General features: G+C 34.7%; 3 protein-coding genes and 1 long non-coding RNA gene across 4 annotated transcripts; 3 read left to right on the top strand and 1 right to left on the bottom strand.

Moving 5' to 3' along the window:
- The first annotated feature begins 5,718 nt into the window (after positions 1 to 5,718).
- On the top strand, positions 5,719 to 7,434 carry LOC135076619 (uncharacterized). Its single transcript, XM_063971045.1, has 5 exons — positions 5,719 to 6,325; positions 6,423 to 6,499; positions 6,573 to 6,743; positions 6,818 to 6,947; positions 7,430 to 7,434. The coding sequence occupies exons 1-5, from the start codon at positions 5,719 to 5,721 to the stop codon at positions 7,432 to 7,434; spliced, it is 990 nt and encodes a 329-aa protein (XP_063827115.1).
- Positions 7,435 to 7,479: 45 nt separating this feature from the next.
- On the top strand, positions 7,480 to 13,149 carry LOC135076841 (uncharacterized). The gene is made up of 3 exons (XR_010258340.1): positions 7,480 to 7,549; positions 7,630 to 7,791; positions 13,003 to 13,149. It is a non-coding gene; the product is annotated as an uncharacterized LOC135076841 (long non-coding RNA).
- LOC135076839 (chymotrypsin-2-like) lies at positions 13,052 to 15,521 on the bottom strand. Its single transcript, XM_063971307.1, has 5 exons — positions 15,386 to 15,521; positions 15,165 to 15,315; positions 14,839 to 15,082; positions 14,331 to 14,477; positions 13,052 to 14,224 (listed from the first exon to the last, which is right to left on the bottom strand). Exons 1-5 carry the CDS (start codon positions 15,441 to 15,443, stop codon positions 14,084 to 14,086), a joined length of 741 nt encoding a protein of 246 aa, XP_063827377.1. The 5' UTR covers positions 15,444 to 15,521; the 3' UTR covers positions 13,052 to 14,083.
- A 727-nt stretch (positions 15,522 to 16,248) lies between these two features.
- Positions 16,249 to 18,285, top strand: LOC135076838 (pre-mRNA-splicing factor 18). Its single transcript, XM_063971306.1, has 7 exons — positions 16,249 to 16,411; positions 16,496 to 16,625; positions 16,795 to 16,970; positions 17,060 to 17,140; positions 17,356 to 17,490; positions 17,640 to 17,852; positions 18,026 to 18,285. The coding sequence occupies exons 1-7, from the start codon at positions 16,349 to 16,351 to the stop codon at positions 18,263 to 18,265; spliced, it is 1,038 nt and encodes a 345-aa protein (XP_063827376.1). The 5' UTR covers positions 16,249 to 16,348; the 3' UTR covers positions 18,266 to 18,285.
- Positions 18,286 to 19,733: the final 1,448 nt, after the last annotated feature.

Genomic DNA, 19,733 nt, shown 5'->3' with positions numbered 1-19,733 from the left:
CGGAGTATTAACACAGACTGTTATAAGTTTGTTTTAAAACATAATAATATGCCAGTCTTAATGGATGAGGAGCCGGGTGTAGTGACTGTGTATATTTTACCAAAGATAGGTTTGCCATTCAACAATTTTACAAAATAGCCATTTATTAATATTACCTCCTTCATTCAGTCAAATGTATACCATATGATATGTTGTTGTTGCTGAGAAATAAGTAAATAAAATATTTGATACATTTATAACTTAAAGTATTTGGAACACTATTTATGAACTAGGTCAATCAACAGCTACATTTTTCTCAAGCAGTTATCAATCGATAATACTTGAATATTGAAAAACAAGCAGCTAAACGTTGGAGACGGTAGTTACCGGTAAAACCTTCACATTAGCTTATGAATTATTAAGTTAAATCGATATTGAACCAATCATCTAGCATTTTCATTTGACAAATAATATGGTTCCTTGAAATGGTACGGACGAATGTTTTTTTGATTTTCAATATTAAAGTATTCCTATTTTCCTTTCAGTTATAGTCTGACGGCGGAATAGAGACGTGATGGTGTTAAAAGGCCTTGAACGAAGTTTTCCTAGGTTCGATAGATACCAATTTGTTAAAATCAATCTTTCCTCACTGTTTAATATTGCCAAGAAGAACATGCATTAATGAGGCTAACTATTCTATTACCCAATGATAGAAGATGTTGATTAATTAACAAAATTTAAAAAAAGTTCAACATTATCAAACGAAAAAGGTTTCCCATTTATAGTTAACTAGGTAATTAATCACACACCTACACATAGCATTTCCATAAATTACATCAATTAAATCTGCAATTAGAGCTGTATATCACATTTGTATTGTTCCAATATTGTTGTCAATATTGCGTGTGTGATATCTACAATTCAAATAAACCATCTAATAAAATAGGTAGCAATAAATGATAATTGTAGTATACCAGTGACAATAACTATTATTATGTATTTTGAAACATTATAATATTATGTAGAATATTGCCACGTATTTAATAAAATTTTAACGTATTTATTTTTATTTCACTAAATCTTTAAAGCTTCCTTAGATATTAATTAAATATTCATTCATCATTGTTAGTCCAAACCTCTCTCTACCTATCTCTTTCTCTTTATTAATAAATTAACAATTAAAATTCAAAAGTAATGACTCACCGTTTAACGTATTCCCAGAAGAGCTTAATTTCTTCTTCTATACTCATATTCTTCGAAATCACTCACATTAACCATACTAAAGTTTTAAAGCAGTGAAAACTAAATTATCGCTCTATACAAGATTTATGGAAGAGTCCGCCGTTTGATTTCAGACTTTAATACCGCGTGGTAATTTCTCGTTTTGAATATTCAAACAATACACATTTTTACAACCCTCGTTAAAACAGGCTACGTGTAGTGGCCATTCGATTACGACTGCTTCAAACTGGTGGTGTTCAGGACACGTGGAAGTTCAGGGTTAAATATACCAATCGATGCCCATTCATTATACCTATAACCTAGTTCGGAAACCAATAAGTAATGGAAATTTCATTCATACAAACCTTAGGCTAGACAGCCGAAATGCTTGGTAATTTATTATTTCCTTACAATAAAAGTTCATTGGATGATTCACAGTTTCACACGTAACCACTGATTGGATGGTAGATAGTTGAATGAACTAAAACCTTTTTAGAGTTCCGTAGTCCTGACAAGGAACCTTTATTGATATTAGGTAGGTACCTATACAGTACTTATTATTATTCTGTGCCTATATCAAGAAAGTATGCCTATACGTAGTCAAGCAAAAAGTTTCACTATCTTGAAATGAAAAATAAAAAGTTTGCGTTCTCTTTTGTTTAATCTATCTAATGTCATAATTAAATACGCAGTTGTCTTTTGATTGCAGGAGTAATGTTTTTGTTATCATGTGATTTAATTGACACAAAATGGCTATGAAAAAGCTCTCTATCAATATTCAGTCGTTATTCAGTTCTGCAATACACATATTCAATTATAAAAGAGCTGTTGAAGAGCTCGTAAGTATTAATAATAAATAAACTCGTTTTTTCGGAGGTAATCGTATGAAATATTTAAATTAAATGTATTATATCATTTTAGGTTTATAATGCTTTGGATGCTCAGTCAACATCGGTTGCGGTAAGAATCAACATTCAGGAAAAAAAGATTCAAGTCGTTGACAATGGATGTGGTATTGCCAAAGACGACTTTGACTTACTTGGCCTAAAACACGCTACTAGCAAATTCGTTGATCTGAAAACATATAAATCTGCTCCTAATTCATATGGTTTTCGTGGTCAATCGCTAGCTGGTTTAGCTGAAGTTTCCAAATGTGTCAAGATAACGTCAAGGGTATCTAATACTGAGGAAACGTGGACAAAAACTTTTTACAAGGGACGAAGGAATGAGTTAACCCAAACTACTATCCGGCCTTCCAAAGGGACAACGGTAAGTTGTAGATTGCAGTCTACAAAGGTTTCAATCCGCTAGGGACAAATATTTTAGTGGTGACTGTAAATGAAGAAGCAATTTAAACCGGGGCTATTATAGAGCTTTGTGTTTTTTGCTCTAAGTAATTAGTCACCATTGCACCTCTGCTTTATCAATTTGTCTTAATATTAGCAGGCCTCCGTCACTCGCCTATGCCGGCCGAGATAATTACCTACAGCGCGCGACAACTTCAAGTTGCAAATCAGTCAGGACCGCCACGCGCCGTGACGCGCCTGTGAGCACACGCGTATTTCTATACACGCTCGGTCGATCATCGTTGAAATCAAGGTTTATTGTTCCAACAGCACTGTTATTCTTCTTTAATGGAAAATCGTAATATTTAGAAATAATAATTAACTGTAGTGATTTAAATAATTTAAAAAACTACACTTTTTGAATAATTTTGAAATACTTATGACAAAAAACTGTAGCAAAAAAAATATTTTACCTAATAAAAACATTAACTTTTACTTTACCGTGTCTATTTTCCGACACTACACCTTTTAAAACTGTTTGTCCAATTTCGAATTATCGTAACACTGAAGTTTATTAATAGGTACTTTAGAGATGGTACGATTATACAAACACCACTAGATTAAAGTTTACCAATCGTAAATACAATAAATGCTTCTTAAAATTAAGTTTTTATTTATTTTACTTTGCTTATACAACCCTGACGCTTGAGCTGTGAGGTAGATCAATTCTGAACACAAAAAAATAGCGCTCTTGTGAGCGTAGTAGTAAGGTGCGATTTCGAATGCACCATGTGCGTTGGATATTTTGCATTATTATTATTACCGTTAAAATGCCGGCATCTGATCCTACACAAAGGAGTGCAATTTCTGTTGCTACTATTATGTATTCTGTGATATTAGTAAAGTATCATTTATGATGTGTTACATAATAGTGAGTAGATCTATCTATGATTATATTGAAGTTATTATAACATCACGTCACGTCACGTGGTATTTACAAAACCTAAATAAATGGATTGATTTGGAAATGTCATCTATAAATAACTACTTTTCAGGTCGAAGTAAATGGTTTTCTGTACAACCTAAATATTCAAAATAAGGGTATAAATCCAGTCACTGAAATAAATGACATCAAAACATTACTGGAACAGTTGTCTCTAGTTCATAATAATGTTTCATTTAGCTTGAGAGATGATTGTAAAAATGAAATCGTTTTTAAAACCCACAAAAACTCTGATATTTATCAAACATTCAAATCGCTATTTGATATTGAAAAGGACTGCATTCAAGAGTTACAGGTTGAGAAAAATGAGTACAAACTTGTAGCTTACATTGCTAAGAACAATGATCATCCTGATTGTCATCATTGGGTTTACCTGAACAAGAAGTTTGTAAATAACCCAAAACTGTATAAAATTGTTCATGATACTTTGTCAAAATCTATAAACCCTTCGCGTCGAACAACTAGAGTAAAATCCAAGGTATGTAGATGTACCGGTTTGTAGATTATAAGAAATTGTTGATTACCTACATTCTTTACTATTCATTATGTTATTCCCTTTGTGCAGAATATAAATCATATCGAAGATCATGAGCCATCTAAAAATCAGTTGGCATTTTACTTTATTTTTATCACGTGCCCTTACTACGATTACGATATTAGCAATACTCCAAAACAATCAACATTGCAATTCAAAAATTGGAACCAGGTAACAAAACTTATCGAAAAATTGGTAAAGTTTAAAAAAGGAGAGTTAAAAGTAAAAGAAATAAAAAGAGTTCATGAAATAGATAACAAAAATGCCATAACAAAAGAGAATAAGAAAGATGATACAAGGCAGCAAGTAAGAGAGATAATGAAGAAAATATTAGGGAGTCAACCAAAAAAAGTAGGCGTATCACAAATGCAAAATGGTATCAAAGGTAGTGTTTTTTTTTTTTTGCTTTATACTTAGCGTATTTTAAAATAATTACTTTAATTACATTTTGTTTCGTTAATATTTATTGTATTTTACTAACAAAATTAATTCACAACATTTCAGGAAAGTTAATCAAACGAAAAAAGAACAAACCTGCAAAATTATCGCTTTCTAAAGTGATTCCTCCCAAAGGCTCTGTTATTAAGAAGCATAAAAATATTATCATTGACGATACAATAACAGATAAGATAGACATAAATAAAGTTCTTGAAAACGAAACACCAAAGATTATAAATAAACGTCATAAAATTGGAAAAGTTAACACGGTACACAGCAATAACAATAACAAGGTTAAGAACTGTATTTCTAGACCTACTAAAATCAATAAATCTGAACGTCCAAAACTATCGAACAAAATTAAAAAACCTGCTAAAACAAAGAAGAAACTGAAAATAGATCCTTTAGTTGAAATTTTTAGAAAACAACCCGATGAAGTTCTTAAAAGATGCAATTTATTGGCCAAGGAAGTAGAAAATTTATTACCACACAATAATAACAGAAACCAAAAAGTTTATGTAAATGAAAGCGTGAGTTACAGCAACATTACCAGAAACAACAAAAATATTTCAATTCGAAAACGAATTGGAGAGATTATTATCCATGAGTTTATTCCATTGACATCAAAAGCAAACCCAAAAAATACCAACTACAAACGTTTCAATGAAAAAAGAGAAGCAACTTTAAAAACTTCTTACGATTTGTTAAAAGGTATAACTGACTCAATAAATACTGAAAACTCTTTGAAGTTTAAAGAAGACTATCAAGAGGAAAACCTTAAACAAAATGAAGAAGAAATGTCCAAAAATCAAAACGTTAACACAATGTTAACTTATCAAAGTCACCATTACACATTAAATGGGACTTCAAGTCATCAGCATAATGTAAGAAACGAAAATAATGTTGCAAGTAAAAAACAATTTGATTACTGTAACAAGGGACAAAGCTCAATGATATCTGACGACAATGTTTTAAATTACGAACCCGAAACTAGATATCCCATCGTATCTAATAAAAATAAATTCATACTAAATGATTCAAACGCCAGAAGTGACAAAAATATATACCCAAAAAAGATACAAATAATTGAAAAATCAAAGGCGGCTACTAAGCAATTTCATATACACAGTTTTTCTGATAATTTCACTTCACATACAATAGAATTTTCTGATAGCAGAATTGATCAAAGGGAGAGTCATAGAAACTACCATCCCAACATTGACATCAACAGAACCTACGTTATTCCAGTTACAATAATGAATAACCAACAACAAACAACTGTTGTTACATCGACCATTGGGCTTACGTACACTTTAACCTCTTCGAATAAAATTTCCGATACGTTAAATGAATCACAAGGGAACAACGATTATAACGAAAGTAATGAAAGTAATTGGACATTGACATACAGCAAAAGAGAAGAAATATTTGCTAATAAAACACACGAATATCCCAAAGACGACAATCTGAATGTAATATTTGTCTCAAATAATAGCAAAAGTTCCATTATCAACACAATAGAACCATTGAATGTTTGTGAAACTATCCTGACTAACCAATCTGAATCGAAACAAAATGAATTAAATCCGGAAGTAAACAATTTCAATGTAATCGGAGATAACACTTTACAACTTCTTCAGTCGCCAAGTCCCATTATAGAAGAAATAAATCGTGGTGTTAGTCCAGAAGTCACAGACACAATAAATAAAAATGGCCTTGAAGATACTTTAGGAGCTGAACTTGATCAAATTATTGAATTTGAAAATCAACAAGAACTTGTTTGTAACGTTGAGGCATCAGATGGTAGAGCCTTAGCTGCTAACGATTTTGGGATCCGAAATAGACCACGATTTCTACCTAAGGGTCAGTTACACATAAATATTGTTTACGTGTTTGCTAACTTGAATAATTTGTCTCATAAACTATAGGATGAGTTTGATTTAATTTAGTATTTTTTTAGGAATGTCACCTATATTCGATACTCATTGTGTGAAAAATAAAAATGATATGCAGTTGGAAAGTGGTTATTTTGCTGATGTAAGTATGTTAAGTAACTTATGTTCATTAATTCTATTATAAATGACTAATTTGTGTTTCATCAATTTACCAGGACCTGTATAACAATTTCAAAGATGAGATTCAAACCCACACTGAAGTTTATGAAGTCCAAGTACAAGATTCTAAAGATCTCGCCTCAAAGAACATTATGAAAGTTAACAGCCGATTGGAAAAAGAAAACTCTTCGCTGACTTTTAGTGCGGAGTCGTTGAAGAATGCAAAAGTAAGATTATTGTTTAAACAAATAGTTCAAAATTTTAAATATTATAAACTAATCGACTATTCCTCCATTATCAGGTCTTAGGTCAAATAGACAACAAGTTTATAGCAAGCATCATGAAAGGTAAGACGGACCAATCAGAATTCCTAGTGTTGTTCGACCAACATGCCGTACACGAAAGAATTCGACTTGAGGAAAATTTGGCAGGTAACTATGAAAATATGAACCGTAATTTGATATTATTAATAAGAACTGTATTGTAATATGTTACTATGGTATAATATGTAAGCAATGTAGGTTTTAGGTTTTATTTACAATACTTTGACATTGTTGGGATTTCAAACTATTAGGTATTTCGCAGATTATTTTAGCAACAACGAATGGAAGCGATTTACACTGGATGATGTCTTGCTCAAGATGTCCAAAGATGAAATTCTCTACCTACATAATTTTAGGGACAAATTCACGCAATTCGGTTTAGACTGGACTATTCAGAATAACTACAGCATAACTCTACATGCTATACCAGCTGCTATTCTTGGAAAAAATCCTAGACCGGTAAGCTATTTCTATAATTACTTAACTCGAAGATCTAAGATTCTACATAAAAGTCGGAAGTTGTAATCTGTTAAGTAGGTATTGTTTTTTTTACATAAACAAGCGGTATTTTATTTTAAAACGTTTTCTAGGTTGAAAAAGTAATAAGCGCTGTAAGAAGCTTAATTTCGAAGGAAATAAACGTGATTCGATCTCAAAAAGGATGCGTGTCCTTGTATCCAAAATCAATAATGGATCTTATATTCAGTGAAGTAAGACATGCCTACCAATTATTTTTGAAATTCAGCAATATTTACATAGGTTTTAAAAATAAAGACGTTGGATATTCCAGGCTTGTCGATACGCGATAAAGTTTGGTGACAATTTACCACACAGAGAATGTGTCGAATTAGTGCAATCTCTTTCGACGTGTAAAACACCATTCCAGTGCGCTCACGGAAGGCCTGTGATGGCGGTCATAATGGATGTAAAACCGGAGACACGTAATTATCAGGTTTGTTTTATAAATCATTATTCTATGCCAATTGATGTTTTTCAGAGAGCGCTGCTGCCCGTTCTCTGTTTGATGTGAAGCCCTTAAGTAGCCTCTTACGACACCGCGAGAAGAGTAGGGGTTGGTGACAAGTGTATTCTACTCTGCCGTCACCACTAGTGATGTACAAGACTCGAGGCGTCGAGTCCTATTTTTGAAGCCTCGAGCAGGGCCGGATTAACCATCTCGGGGCCCCTAGGCACAGCTCGTTTCGGGGCCCCCCACAAAACCGCAATTTGGAAATTTTTACTGTCTACATTACGAAATAGAATGAAGGTACCATCATCATCATCAACAACAGACTTTGCAAAGGTATACGCCTTCCTTCAAGCGAAAAGACATTCGCCACTATCTAGTACAGCACGAAGTATCGGAATCATTTAAAAATGAAACAAAGATTAGGAAAATCTTGCATATTTTTATAAAACTAACACAAACATTTAAAAAATCAAAATGTACAGAAAGTCATGTAAACCAAAGCAGTAATGCCAACTAGGCCAGTAGAATAAGACATGAAAATCAATCAAATCGGAAATAACTCCTACAAAAGGTTTTCTTGTTTTAACTAGCTTTTGCCCGCGGCTTCACCCGCGTGAAATTTCGTTTGTCACAGATCGTCATAAATTATAGCCTATATGTTATTCTGGGTTATAAACAATAACACTGTAAAGATTCATAAAAATCCGTTCAGTAGTTTTTGCATGGAAGAGTAACAAACATCCAGACATCCAAACTTTCGCATTTATAATATTAGTAGAATGGTTTCATTTGTTGCTCTTTAAGACTATCCTAGGTTTTCGACTTCGACGGAGTGGTGTAGCCCCCCGAAAGGGGCATTTTTGCGGTTTTACGGTTATACCGTGTAAAGGACTTGCAGTATCGAAAACTAAGGTGGAATTGTGTAAAGCAATCGTAATCATTTGACAGTTCATAAAGTACGATAAAGTCAGTTAAACAAAGCGTTTGACAGAATAATCGTACGTTATGAACTGTTAAATGATTACGATTGCTTTACACAATTCCACCTCTGATCTTCATGATGATTGAAGGGCATTTAATCCTGCATTGAATAAGACCAAATTCATATACAGTGTGAGTCACGTTAAAGTGTACATAATATGAAAACAGATGAAACTATACCTATTTTTATCGACAAAAAAGAGGTCAAAAATTTTTTGAGATTTTTTAAAAAAAAATTTTAGAATTTTTTTTCTTCTAATTACTTATTGTGAAGAAAACGTAATAACTTTTAAACTAAGCGGTATATCCTGATAAAATAAAAACAGTAATAATGCTAAATAACAGGCAATACTAAAAAATACATAAAATACACAAAAAATGCCAACAAATAATAAAAATCGATACTTTTTGAAAAGAAATCTGCTTTTAAATTCGTATTTTTTTGGTTATTTGATCAATTTCTCCAAAAAATGCCCCTATAATAGGTGGTTTTTATTACTTTGTATTATTCTCTATTGTAATATTATCTTTGTAAAACCAAAAATTGCATGTCTCTATCCCTATCACAACATTTGCTATGATCGTTTGAACAAAGGCCTGCCACAACATTATTCTCCGCTACAGGTAGAGACAATTTTAATTTTAACTAAAATGCTTATTTTACTTCGAAATCTTTGGTTTTTATTTGAAATCTAACTTGTCTTTATCAAAATTACAAATCTAGAGCCATTTTCAGTTTCGTTGTTAACGAAGCGTTGAATGGCGCGCCCGGAGAGGCTTAGTTCAAACGATCATTGCAAACGTTGTGATAGGGATAGAGACATGCGATTTTTGGTTTTACAAAGGTAATACGATAAGAGAATAATACAAAGTAATAAAAACCACCGGTTATAGGGGCATTTTTTGGAGAAATTTATCAAATAACCAAAAAAACACGAATTTAAAAGCAGATTTTTTTCAAAAAGTATCATTTTTTATTATTTGTTGGCATTTTTTGTGTATTTTTTGTGTATTTTTATAGTATCGCCTGTTATTTAGCATTATTACTGTTTTTATTTTATCAGGATATACCGCTTAGTTTAAAAGTTATTAGGATTTCTTTACAATAAGTAATTGGAAGAAAAAAAATTCTATAAAAAATTTAAAAAAAATCGCAAAAATTTTTTGACCTCTTTTTTGTCTATAAAAATAGTTTTTAATTTATTTTCATATGTAGGTACACTTTAACGTGACTCACACTGTATTTTGGACAAACCGTTCTCGTGCCTATCTTCGACAAAGTAGAAAATATACGTATAATTAATAACCCTCTCTACGTCCAATGGCTCGTCACCCGCAAGCTCCAAAGCCTTGAAAAGGGCCACCTTAACCAGCATATTCCTGTTAAGCCTCGCGAGTTGGATTCGTCTATTCTTATTCATCCCAGTGCAGCCTTTCCTTACTACGGTTGCTGCACCTCTTCCTTGCACTCTCTGAACGACTCTAGTGTTATCTACTGTGGCTGCCCCTCTTCGTTGCACCCTCCTGCATGACTGGGTTGCCAAGTCTTACAGCTGGTCCAAGGTCCGACTCCAAAAATCAACAACAACAGGTTCATATTAAAACGCTGAAGAGTTTGTTTGTTAGTTTGTTTGAACGCGCTAATCTCAGAAACTAGTAATTTGATTTAAATAATTATTTTTGTGTGGTCTAGCTCGTAAATTAAGGAAGGCTATACATACATAGGATATACGAGTATACCATTACGCTACGACTAATAGGGACGAAGCAGTAAAGAAAAATGTTGCAAGCACGGGAAATAGTATTCAAACTATTTTCACGCGTATGAAGTTGATTTTGTGGCGTCGAACCTTGGACAGCAGTGGGCAGACCACCTCGCCGTTGCCGAGTCGGGCCGCCGAACCTTGGATGCGCTGGCGCCGACCATAGAAAGGTGGTTCGAGCGCCCGCACGGGTACCTTTCCTTCCATTTGGTACAGATGTTGACCGGGCACGGATGCTTTGGCTCATATCTGTACCGCATTAGAAGGGAAGAGATGCCGTCCTGCCACGCGTGTTGCGGCGGTGCGGAGGACACGGCGCACCATACCCTTGCGGTATATCCGGCGTGGGCTCCGCAGCGCAATACGCTTATCGCGGCGGTAGGCCCGGACCTTGTGCTGCCCAGTATAGTCAAAACTATGCTGGACAGCAACGAGGCCTGGATGGCAATGGCCTCCTTCTGTGAAGACGTGATGTCTCAGAAGGAGGCCGCGGAGCGAGAGCGCGAGGATGATCCAAACGCGCCCTCGCTCCGGCGACGGCGGAGGGGTAAGAGGAGGCGACAATATGATCGCCTCCAGTTTCCTCTCCTCGGTGATGGCCAGCGGGCCGGGGGTGTGGAGGCGCCCCTGCCTGCATTGCACAGGTCACCACCACCGTCGGACGGGAACAGCTGTGTGCTTCCAGCTGTTCCTGTCGCCCCCCGTCCTGGAGGGCTTGTAGGGCCCGCCGTGTAGGCGGGAAATCGCCGGGTAGAGAAGGCTTTGTCCGGAAACCCACAGTCTCCTCCCACTTATGGCGAGTGACGGAGCACCTGGGTCTTTTTAGTGGGTATGCCTCGTCCTTCTGACTTGGTGAGCCCCACATAACCTACCCTGTCCCCACAGAGTAGGTATGCGATTCAACGCATTTTTTTTCCCTGTGAAAAAAAGGCGTACGGCTAGGCAACGCAGTCGTGCAGTAGGGTGCAAGAAAGTGGGGTAGCCATAGTAGATAACACAGAGTCGTTCAGGAGAGTGCAGAGAAGAGGTGCAGCAACCGTAGTTAAGGATGAAGGAGGAACAAGGATAGGTAAATCCAACTCGTGAGGCTTGACAGGGATACGCTGGTTAAGGCGGCACTTTTCAAGGTTTGGGACCCTGCGGGTATATTTTCTACTTTGTCGAAGATAAGCACGAGAACAGTTTCTCCAAAACTTATGAATTTGGTCTTATTCAATGCAGGATTGAATGTCCCTAAGAGTAGGCGCACACCGTTGATTTTTAGTTGGCCGATAGTTGTGCCCGATTTTAAATTGTATGAAGAATCGGCCAAATCGAATCGGCGTAGTGTGCGCACTCCCATACATGCCCATACTGATCAACTGCCCGACTAAACTATCGGCCGACGAAAAATCAACGGTGTGCGCCTACTCTCAACCGTCATGAAGATCAGTTTTCAATACAGTAAGTCCTTTACGCGGTATAACACTAAAACCGCAAAATTGCCCTTTCGAGGGGCCCCACTACTTAACACAACTCCGCCGAAGTCGAAAAACCTAGGATAGTAATGGGCAACAAGTGAAGCCATTAAAACAATACAATTTTTTGTAGGAATTATTTCCAATTTAAAATCTAATTCTATGGCCTAAACGTTACGAAAATGAATTAACTTCCACAATATCGAAATATGACGATTGAATGTGTAAAACAAAATAAGGCGAAGTTTTGAGGTGGTTTGAGTTTTGTTGCATAAAAATAATCTTTAACATATTAATATGTTTTTTTTTTTTTACATTTTTTAATCGGGAGTGCTGGGCCCCTGTTCATAGTGGGCCCCTAGGCACTGGCCTAAAGTGCCTTATGGATAATACGGCACTGGCCTCGAGGCAGAAAGGCAAGGCTCAGTGAGCTCGGTAGGCTCGGTGCCCCGAGCTTAGCCGAGCTGCGAGCTCTCTGAGCCATGCCTCGAAGCTTTAAAAGAGCTCGAGCCTTCAAAAGAGCTCGAACCTTCTGCTAATAGTCATTGTTTGATTTGTGTCCTTTTGTAAAAAACGTTTTTCAAATATGTATTTTATCATAATTCTGCAGTTTTATTAGAACGATCTTAACACAAAATTTAACTGGGCTTTCAAAAAGGCTCGAGCTTTCAAAAAGGCTCGAGTTCTCAAAAAGGCTCGAGCTCAGCGAAAGACTCCAAGCTTCTTACAAACGAGGCGAGCCCCGAAAAAGGCTCGAACTCTAAAAAAGACTTCCAAGTCGTCGAGCTTCATACAAACGAGGCGAGCCCTGTAAACGACTCGGAGCTCTCGGCAAAAGGACTCGGACGGAAGCCTCGAGCCTTGTACATCACTAGTCACCACACGGCTTAGCACCAATTAGAAGACAATACATTAAATTTATAATTTATTAGGTAATTAAAAGGTCTACTAGGTTTGTATAAAATGATAAATTTAAATATTTTAATTTGCAGATTAACATGAACAAACTGAGGAGAATGAAAAAATATTAAAAAGGCAAGGCAAGGTATAATTATTATATTTGGCAGTAACAAAAAGACGACAGATAAAGTTATTAGATAGCAAAGTAACTGTCTTTCTTCAAATTGAGTTTCAAAATCCGCGCGGGTTTTTGTTTGATTAAACAAAACTTTTACCGCCAATTTTCTGGCTTATTTTAACGACTCTATAATTATAATTATGTTCAGTATATTTAGGAAATGAGTTATGTAATTTCGCCATCAGCATTGCTTTGACAGTCTAGCTGCTGATGTTTATGGTCAAATGATTTTGAAATGTTATAGTCTTTTTCACGTAAGATGATCCGTATGACACTTCAAGGTTATCCATATTACGCATACTACATATGCAGAATATTTTTGAAAAAATATTTGTATTTTATTAGCAATATAATAAAAAAATAATTAACTACTTGTCTTGAAATATATAGTAAAATCTGAGTCTATTGATTATATTTTAATTAAATACGATGTAAAAATATTTTTTATTTAATGTACGCAATGTGTGAAACGGAATAGATTTAGTGCTGGGGTATTTCTTGTAAAATAAAATCGATTATTTCCGCGGTTCATTAATCGATTGCAGTGAATACTTAGTTATTAAAACATCACAAAAATCAACTATATTTTTCGATTATTGACTCTAATAAACGCATTGAAAATAAATTAATAGTTTTTAATTTAAAGAAACAGAACCAGTACTTTTTAGGAATTCTTTTTTTTGAACACGAACCATGAAATTTGAATATTATCAATAAAAATTGTTACAATAATATTTGTAATAAAAAAAAACATGTTTTTTGTTAAATAACACCTATACAAAATATTTCTCTAAAAGTAGGTTTTACTAACTCTTCGAAAAAAATCGATAGATAAATCGCTATGGTTTAGTTATGTGACATCTCTAAATCTTTCAAACTCGAAACGTCATACGGATCATCTTAGGTGAAAAAGACTATAACTCGTGAACGTATACAATTTATGTAAACGTGTAAACTGTATGCACTAAAATGTATTAGTGGAATGCATTTTTGCATTATTTGATTTGTTCTTCTATCCAGCTCACATAAGGTCTTATCCGTGTATGCACGTCAGGAAAACCGACTGCACATGGAATACCCCATGACACTAATCCAACCAATTGATAATTTTTAATTAGTGGTCCTCCTGAGTCGCCCTGAAATAAATTGTTACAAATTTTAGAATTGACTACGTTTTATCTTCTTTGATTCTCGAATATTTTGATAGTTATACATTGATTTGTTTTCTTACAAATCACTTACATGACAAGTTCCTTCACCAATTTGAGTGAATGTACAAAACATTGTGTCAGTGACTTCTCTTGAATATCGCATAGCATATCGACATGTTTCTTGATTGAATACTGGTAGATTAAGTACATGCATCGTACGACTAGACTCCCCATTTGGCTGGAAATTATTAAAAGAAAATGTTTAAAAAATATAATTCCTAAAGAGTGTCGATTATCCGTTCTCTCATGCTATGCACTTGCGCAGTTGTCTCAAAAATTTTAAGCATACAAAAGACTGGGCTGGTCTTTTTGTGATGAATTTCTTTTTGTCATTCAAGACTCAAGACAAGAATGTTTAAATTCGCCTGTAGATATAAGTCTGTCTACATTAATACAGTTTGGCTATCTGAAGAAAAAACGGTTTGCGCATGGGTATGCGGTCCCCCAAATCCCCCAATTTTAGTTCAGATTAGCGACGCTCTACTACTGCATGAAGAAAATTGTTTTAGCGGCACCATAACTACCAATTTATTACGTACCATTTCTGCACCAAAACCAGATAAAATCACTTGGTCTCCTTCTTCCAACTCATTTTCATAAAAAGTCAGTATGTCAACGTATCTTAAGTTGAATTGTCCTATAACCTTGATTACGGCTATGTCATTTATTCTTGAAGTTATGTTATATTCGTCATGGATGTATATTGAAGAAACATCGTACTGTTGACCTCCATAATCTAAATTTGTAGTACCAACAACTGCTTTAATATACTGTGGCTCGGCTCTGAAACATACAAATTCATGAGCTGCAAACCAGTTGCAATATCTCACTCGTTTTTACTATCAGTAACATTAAAATCACTTACCCAAGAACACAATGGGCAGCAGTAACAATGTGATGGTGTGATACAATCACTCCACCACACACATGATGCCCAGTAAAGTTTTGAAGTGAGGCATGGAACCTTCCAAAATGAGTTGGTGCATCTTTACCACCGACCAGTCTTGCTGTCGCAGCTGTAAAGTAAGAGAACACTTAACAAATGCTAACTTTAACCACATTTTGGTAGTTTTTTTTTATTATTACCACTTATTCGCGCAGCACATAAAGTCAGTATCATTAACAATAGAACTTGGAAATTCATTATTAATTTTGTTTCTCTACTCCACTTTTACGCGTTTTTTTCGTATTCAATCTCAGCAGATAACTAACTCTTTATCTTTAAACAAGCGTAAATTATAATATTCAATCACAGCTTTATCACGTTATCGTTTATAAGCGCAATTATTGATAAGTATAATTACCTATTGATAACTTCTGGTACTTTTTAAAGTAATGTGTGACATTCCTAAAATGTTTTGCAAATAACTTTGTTTACTTACCATTTTTTCCTACTAATGATGAATAACGATTGAACAAGTACAAGTTTTAAAGAGAAACAGTGAAATGATTTAAGTATAATCACAAAGTCATCCTTATAATGATCAAAGAACTAAGATGACTGTTTATGTAGTAGTCCGCGTACTCTACTATGCCAGGAGGGTTGCAGGTTCGATTTCCGCACAAACAAAACAAACATTTGTGCATGAACTTATTTATTACATTGGTCAGGGTATTTTCCTTTTTCTCATAAGTGTGTATTTGCAAAAAAGTGTAAACTTTTGTAATGCTTATAATATCCCAAGGGATTTTATTTTTATTATAATTTTTAACATTTTTTGACGAATCGAAAATCGAATCCATCAAAGTTCCATACAAAAAAAGGCCTTTTGACCACTTTTCGACTGGTTTGCAAATTTTAATAATAATGTGCACTTTGTGTAGACTCACCCACTGATCTATTACCTCTCCAATTAAGTTACTCGATGCTCGTTGTTTTTTTTTCTAATTCAAACTCGATACTCATATGAACGTTAAAATAGTACTGTCAATGTTGTCAAAACTAACTGTCAAAAAAATACCATTTTTTTTTGTCGAAAGCAAATACGTATGCGTGTGTTGTTTTGATTGTGTAAAATCAATATAAACAAGAAACATTTTTAATTTATAATGGATATACTCAAGGCAGAAATTGCTAAAAAACGCAAGCTTCTTGAAGAAAAAAATGTCCTTGTAAGTAATGAATCCAAAAACTATCTAGACCACATCATCAACATTATTACAGTTTTAATGCCACTGTGCGTTCATATTTTACAGAATCAGAATAAAAAGTATTTCAAACGTGGGGAATTATTGGCTAAGGAGCAAGAAGAATACTTGAAGAAATATGGACCCCAGATTAAAGAAGAAGATACTGACAAATCGAGGGAAGAAAAGAAAGAAAAAGGTTATTATATATTTCCTACACAGGCTATTTAAATTATTGTAGAACGTATTGGATTACAATCGGGTTGATTTTTGTTGTTGTTGTTTTTTACGAAATAGCATAGCAGTTTTGAGAGAGAATCATTTTAAATTTTCAAAATTTATCTATAATTTTTATTTCTTTACTATAGTAACCAGACAAGATAGCACAGAAGTAGAGCAGACAGACACAGTATCATTACCTAGGGCGGAAGTCATCAAGCGTCTGCGAGAGAGAGGTCACCCCATATTGTTGTTTGCTGAGAGTGAGAGCCAATCGTTCAGAAGACTTCGGAGAATAGAAATCCAGGAGCCTGAAGCAAATAGAGTAAGTCAATTTATCATTTATATCAAAATTTTGGGCTGTAAAGATGAATAAGAACCTGCTTTTATTTTATTTGAATTATTTTTTTTCAGGGATTCCGCAATGACTTCCAAGAAGCAATGGACAAAGTTGACCAGGCTTACCTGAATGAAATCCTGGCATTAGGCACACAGGTAATGAAAAAAATTATATTTTCATCCTATAAATAAGCGCTACCTATCAAACTCCAAGCGGTTGCATAAGACCTCATAACATAAGATTTCTGTTGTGTCTCGATTCACAGGGCTTGAAGGGTTAAGCCTTCCTACACAATGCATTGCATAATAACAAACACATTTTATTTTTACTACATTAGATGTTACAATATGTACAATTATGCACATTTCAGAGCGAATCCGATAAAAATATGAATGATGATGCCTTGGATGATGCTGTCACATATGAATTTATACAAGAAATGGCAAAAACTATGGGCCAAGGAGACAGGATCCATGATATGAATGTGATAATGGCATTATTGCAGGTAAATATAATTTTGATTGTGTAATTTTGATATATCATTTTCTGCTGGTGAACTACTGAAATAATTATTTAAATTTGAATTTAAAGTGACATCACAGGATTCTACTTTTTAAAAAAAAAATGTAAAGAAATGTTTTATTTTCTTTTCAGTTCCTTCTAACAATGTGGGGACAGCAACTTAATTCAGCAACAGCAGCAGAGAAAACTTCTGTAAAACACAAAATGGCAAGAGCTACGTACACACAGACACAAGTGTATTTAAAACCGCTTATGAGGAAATTGAAAAAGAAAACACTTCCTGAAGATATCTGTGACAGCCTCATGGAAATTACTAAGCATTTATTGGAAAGGAATTACATTATGGTAAACATTTATAAATCATATTTTGGCCTGACTATTTGGTTGAAGATGCCCTATTGATATTTTTTTGCTAATGTGAGATTTTGTTTTAGCTAACCATTCCAATAAATAATTATGCTCTTTATTTATAATTGAAATTAATGTTGAAGCCATAACTTCATATTTTCTTATTACAGGCCAGTGACGCGTATCTACAAATGGCCATTGGCAATGCCCCCTGGCCCATTGGTGTGACCATGGTAGGTATCCATGCCCGTACCGGTCGTGAGAAGATCTTCTCAAAAAACGTGGCGCACGTGATGAACGATGAAACCCAAAGAAAATACATTCAAGCCCTGAAGAGACTCATGACCAAATGCCAAGAATATTTCCCGACCGATCCATCTAGATGCGTAGAATACACGACAACTAGATAATAAATAATAACAATAATGTTTTTTATGGTTTTATTTTATCTCCTTGATAAGAATGATTTAATTTCATTAACTAGGACCGTCCCGTACTATGGGTCAGGTTTGAAGTTCGGCCTCAGGATCAACGTGCATGAGTGTAGGCAAATGAAACAAAACAATCGGAAAAAAAGAGATATCAGTTCAAACTTCTTTTGGAGTCCATTAAAGTCTCATTAAATGGAGATGAGGTGCATATCTTTACTGAAACTCAAGGGAATGGGAGGGTTATCTAAAGCGGATTGTTGATTGTGTTGGGCAAACCACGCGCTTCGTACCCCTAATAAAATGTTATAATTTTTCAAATCAATCCAGTAGTTTCGGAGTCTATTAGCTTAATCAATAGGTCAAACAAATACTGAAATAAAAGTAGTGTACAAAAAAACTTGAGACTTGGCTGTATGGATTAACGCATTTGCCTTTTCCTGCACTAAAAAATTCTTTGGATTTCACCATGAAGCTACAGATAAAAATGGAGGGCAAACTTGGAACAAAAACTTGAGTCAAATACCTACTTATATCTATCTCGCTCTCTGTGGCCCTACCTCTCTTTTTAGTGTGACCTGTAGTATTGCTATCTTCTTATACAGTGTGAGTCACGTTAAAGTGTACATATGAAAATAGATGAAACTAGACCTATTTTTATCGACAAAAAAGAGGTCAAAATTTTTTTGAGATTTTTTTTAAATTTTTTATAGAATTTTTTTTCTTCCAATGAGGATCATTTCGATTTTTAGCTGTGAATGCAGATTTATAGGGCTAAGAAATCCTTAATACACAGTCCAAAAATTTTTGTTCTACGACAAAAATTGACGAAGTTATGGCCAAATTACTAAAAAAGTTCACTGACCGCCCGGCGCGGGGACGATGACGTCACTATATCCGATCCGAACGCTGCCGGCGTACTGCGTGGATAGAAAATATTTTTTTCTAGACAAACTATCAGTTTTAGAGAAAAACTTGTAATGACATTTATTCATCAGAATAAAGTAGGCTATCGATAGGTAATTTTTAAAAATAGAAATTGTGAAAAATAACGCAAAAAATCCATACGCTCATACGATTCAATGGAACGCAGAGACGCGATTGGGGTCTCCGCGGTGGTATATTTGGCGATTTATTCAAATAAAGTGTTCATAAGTGTTGTCTTCTTCCAAGTAAAATATAAAAATGTATAAGTATTAATTTATTTACTTCTAACAATAAGGTATAGCTGAGGCAGATACACTCTGCCTAGGCTACAAGACATTGCTATGAAGATCATTTCGATGTACACGCAATACCTACCTGTTATTTAGTTTTTCTGAGTTAAACCTACGTACCTACCTATCTATCTATTCGCCGTTCCCATGGGCGGGCCAGCTGCTGCAGGAAAGGACAGCTGCTCCCTCCTGGAAATCTATTTAATCTTAGCCTAGAAGCTGGGTATGACTCC

Source organism: Ostrinia nubilalis, chromosome 12 (assembly GCF_963855985.1).
Source record: "Ostrinia nubilalis chromosome 12, ilOstNubi1.1, whole genome shotgun sequence".
NCBI lineage: Eukaryota > Metazoa > Arthropoda > Insecta > Lepidoptera > Crambidae > Ostrinia > Ostrinia nubilalis.
This window is presented reverse-complemented; position numbering and strand designations above follow the sequence as displayed.

Excerpts from the sequence above, each read along its gene's own strand:
- LOC135076839 (XM_063971307.1), bottom strand. The coding sequence starts at position 15,443 with ATGAATTTCCAAGTTCTATTGTTAATGATACTGACTTTATGTGCTGCG. Across the intron at positions 15,316-15,385 it reads ATGTGCTGCGCGAATAAGTG|CTGCGACAGCAAGACTGGTC; the intron begins GTAATAATAAAA and ends CTTACTTTACAG. Across the intron at positions 14,225-14,330 it reads TTGGTGAAGGAACTTGTCAT|GGCGACTCAGGAGGACCACT; the intron begins GTAAGTGATTTG and ends AATTTATTTCAG.
- LOC135076838 (XM_063971306.1), top strand. The coding sequence starts at position 16,349 with ATGGATATACTCAAGGCAGAAATTGCTAAAAAACGCAAGCTTCTTGAA. Across the intron at positions 16,971-17,059 it reads AGGAGCCTGAAGCAAATAGA|GGATTCCGCAATGACTTCCA; the intron begins GTAAGTCAATTT and ends ATTTTTTTTCAG. Across the intron at positions 17,491-17,639 it reads TGATAATGGCATTATTGCAG|TTCCTTCTAACAATGTGGGG; the intron begins GTAAATATAATT and ends TTTTCTTTTCAG.
- LOC135076619 (XM_063971045.1), top strand. The coding sequence starts at position 5,719 with ATGAATAACCAACAACAAACAACTGTTGTTACATCGACCATTGGGCTT. Across the intron at positions 6,326-6,422 it reads ACCACGATTTCTACCTAAGG|GAATGTCACCTATATTCGAT; the intron begins GTCAGTTACACA and ends GTATTTTTTTAG. Across the intron at positions 6,500-6,572 it reads AAAGTGGTTATTTTGCTGAT|GACCTGTATAACAATTTCAA; the intron begins GTAAGTATGTTA and ends TCAATTTACCAG.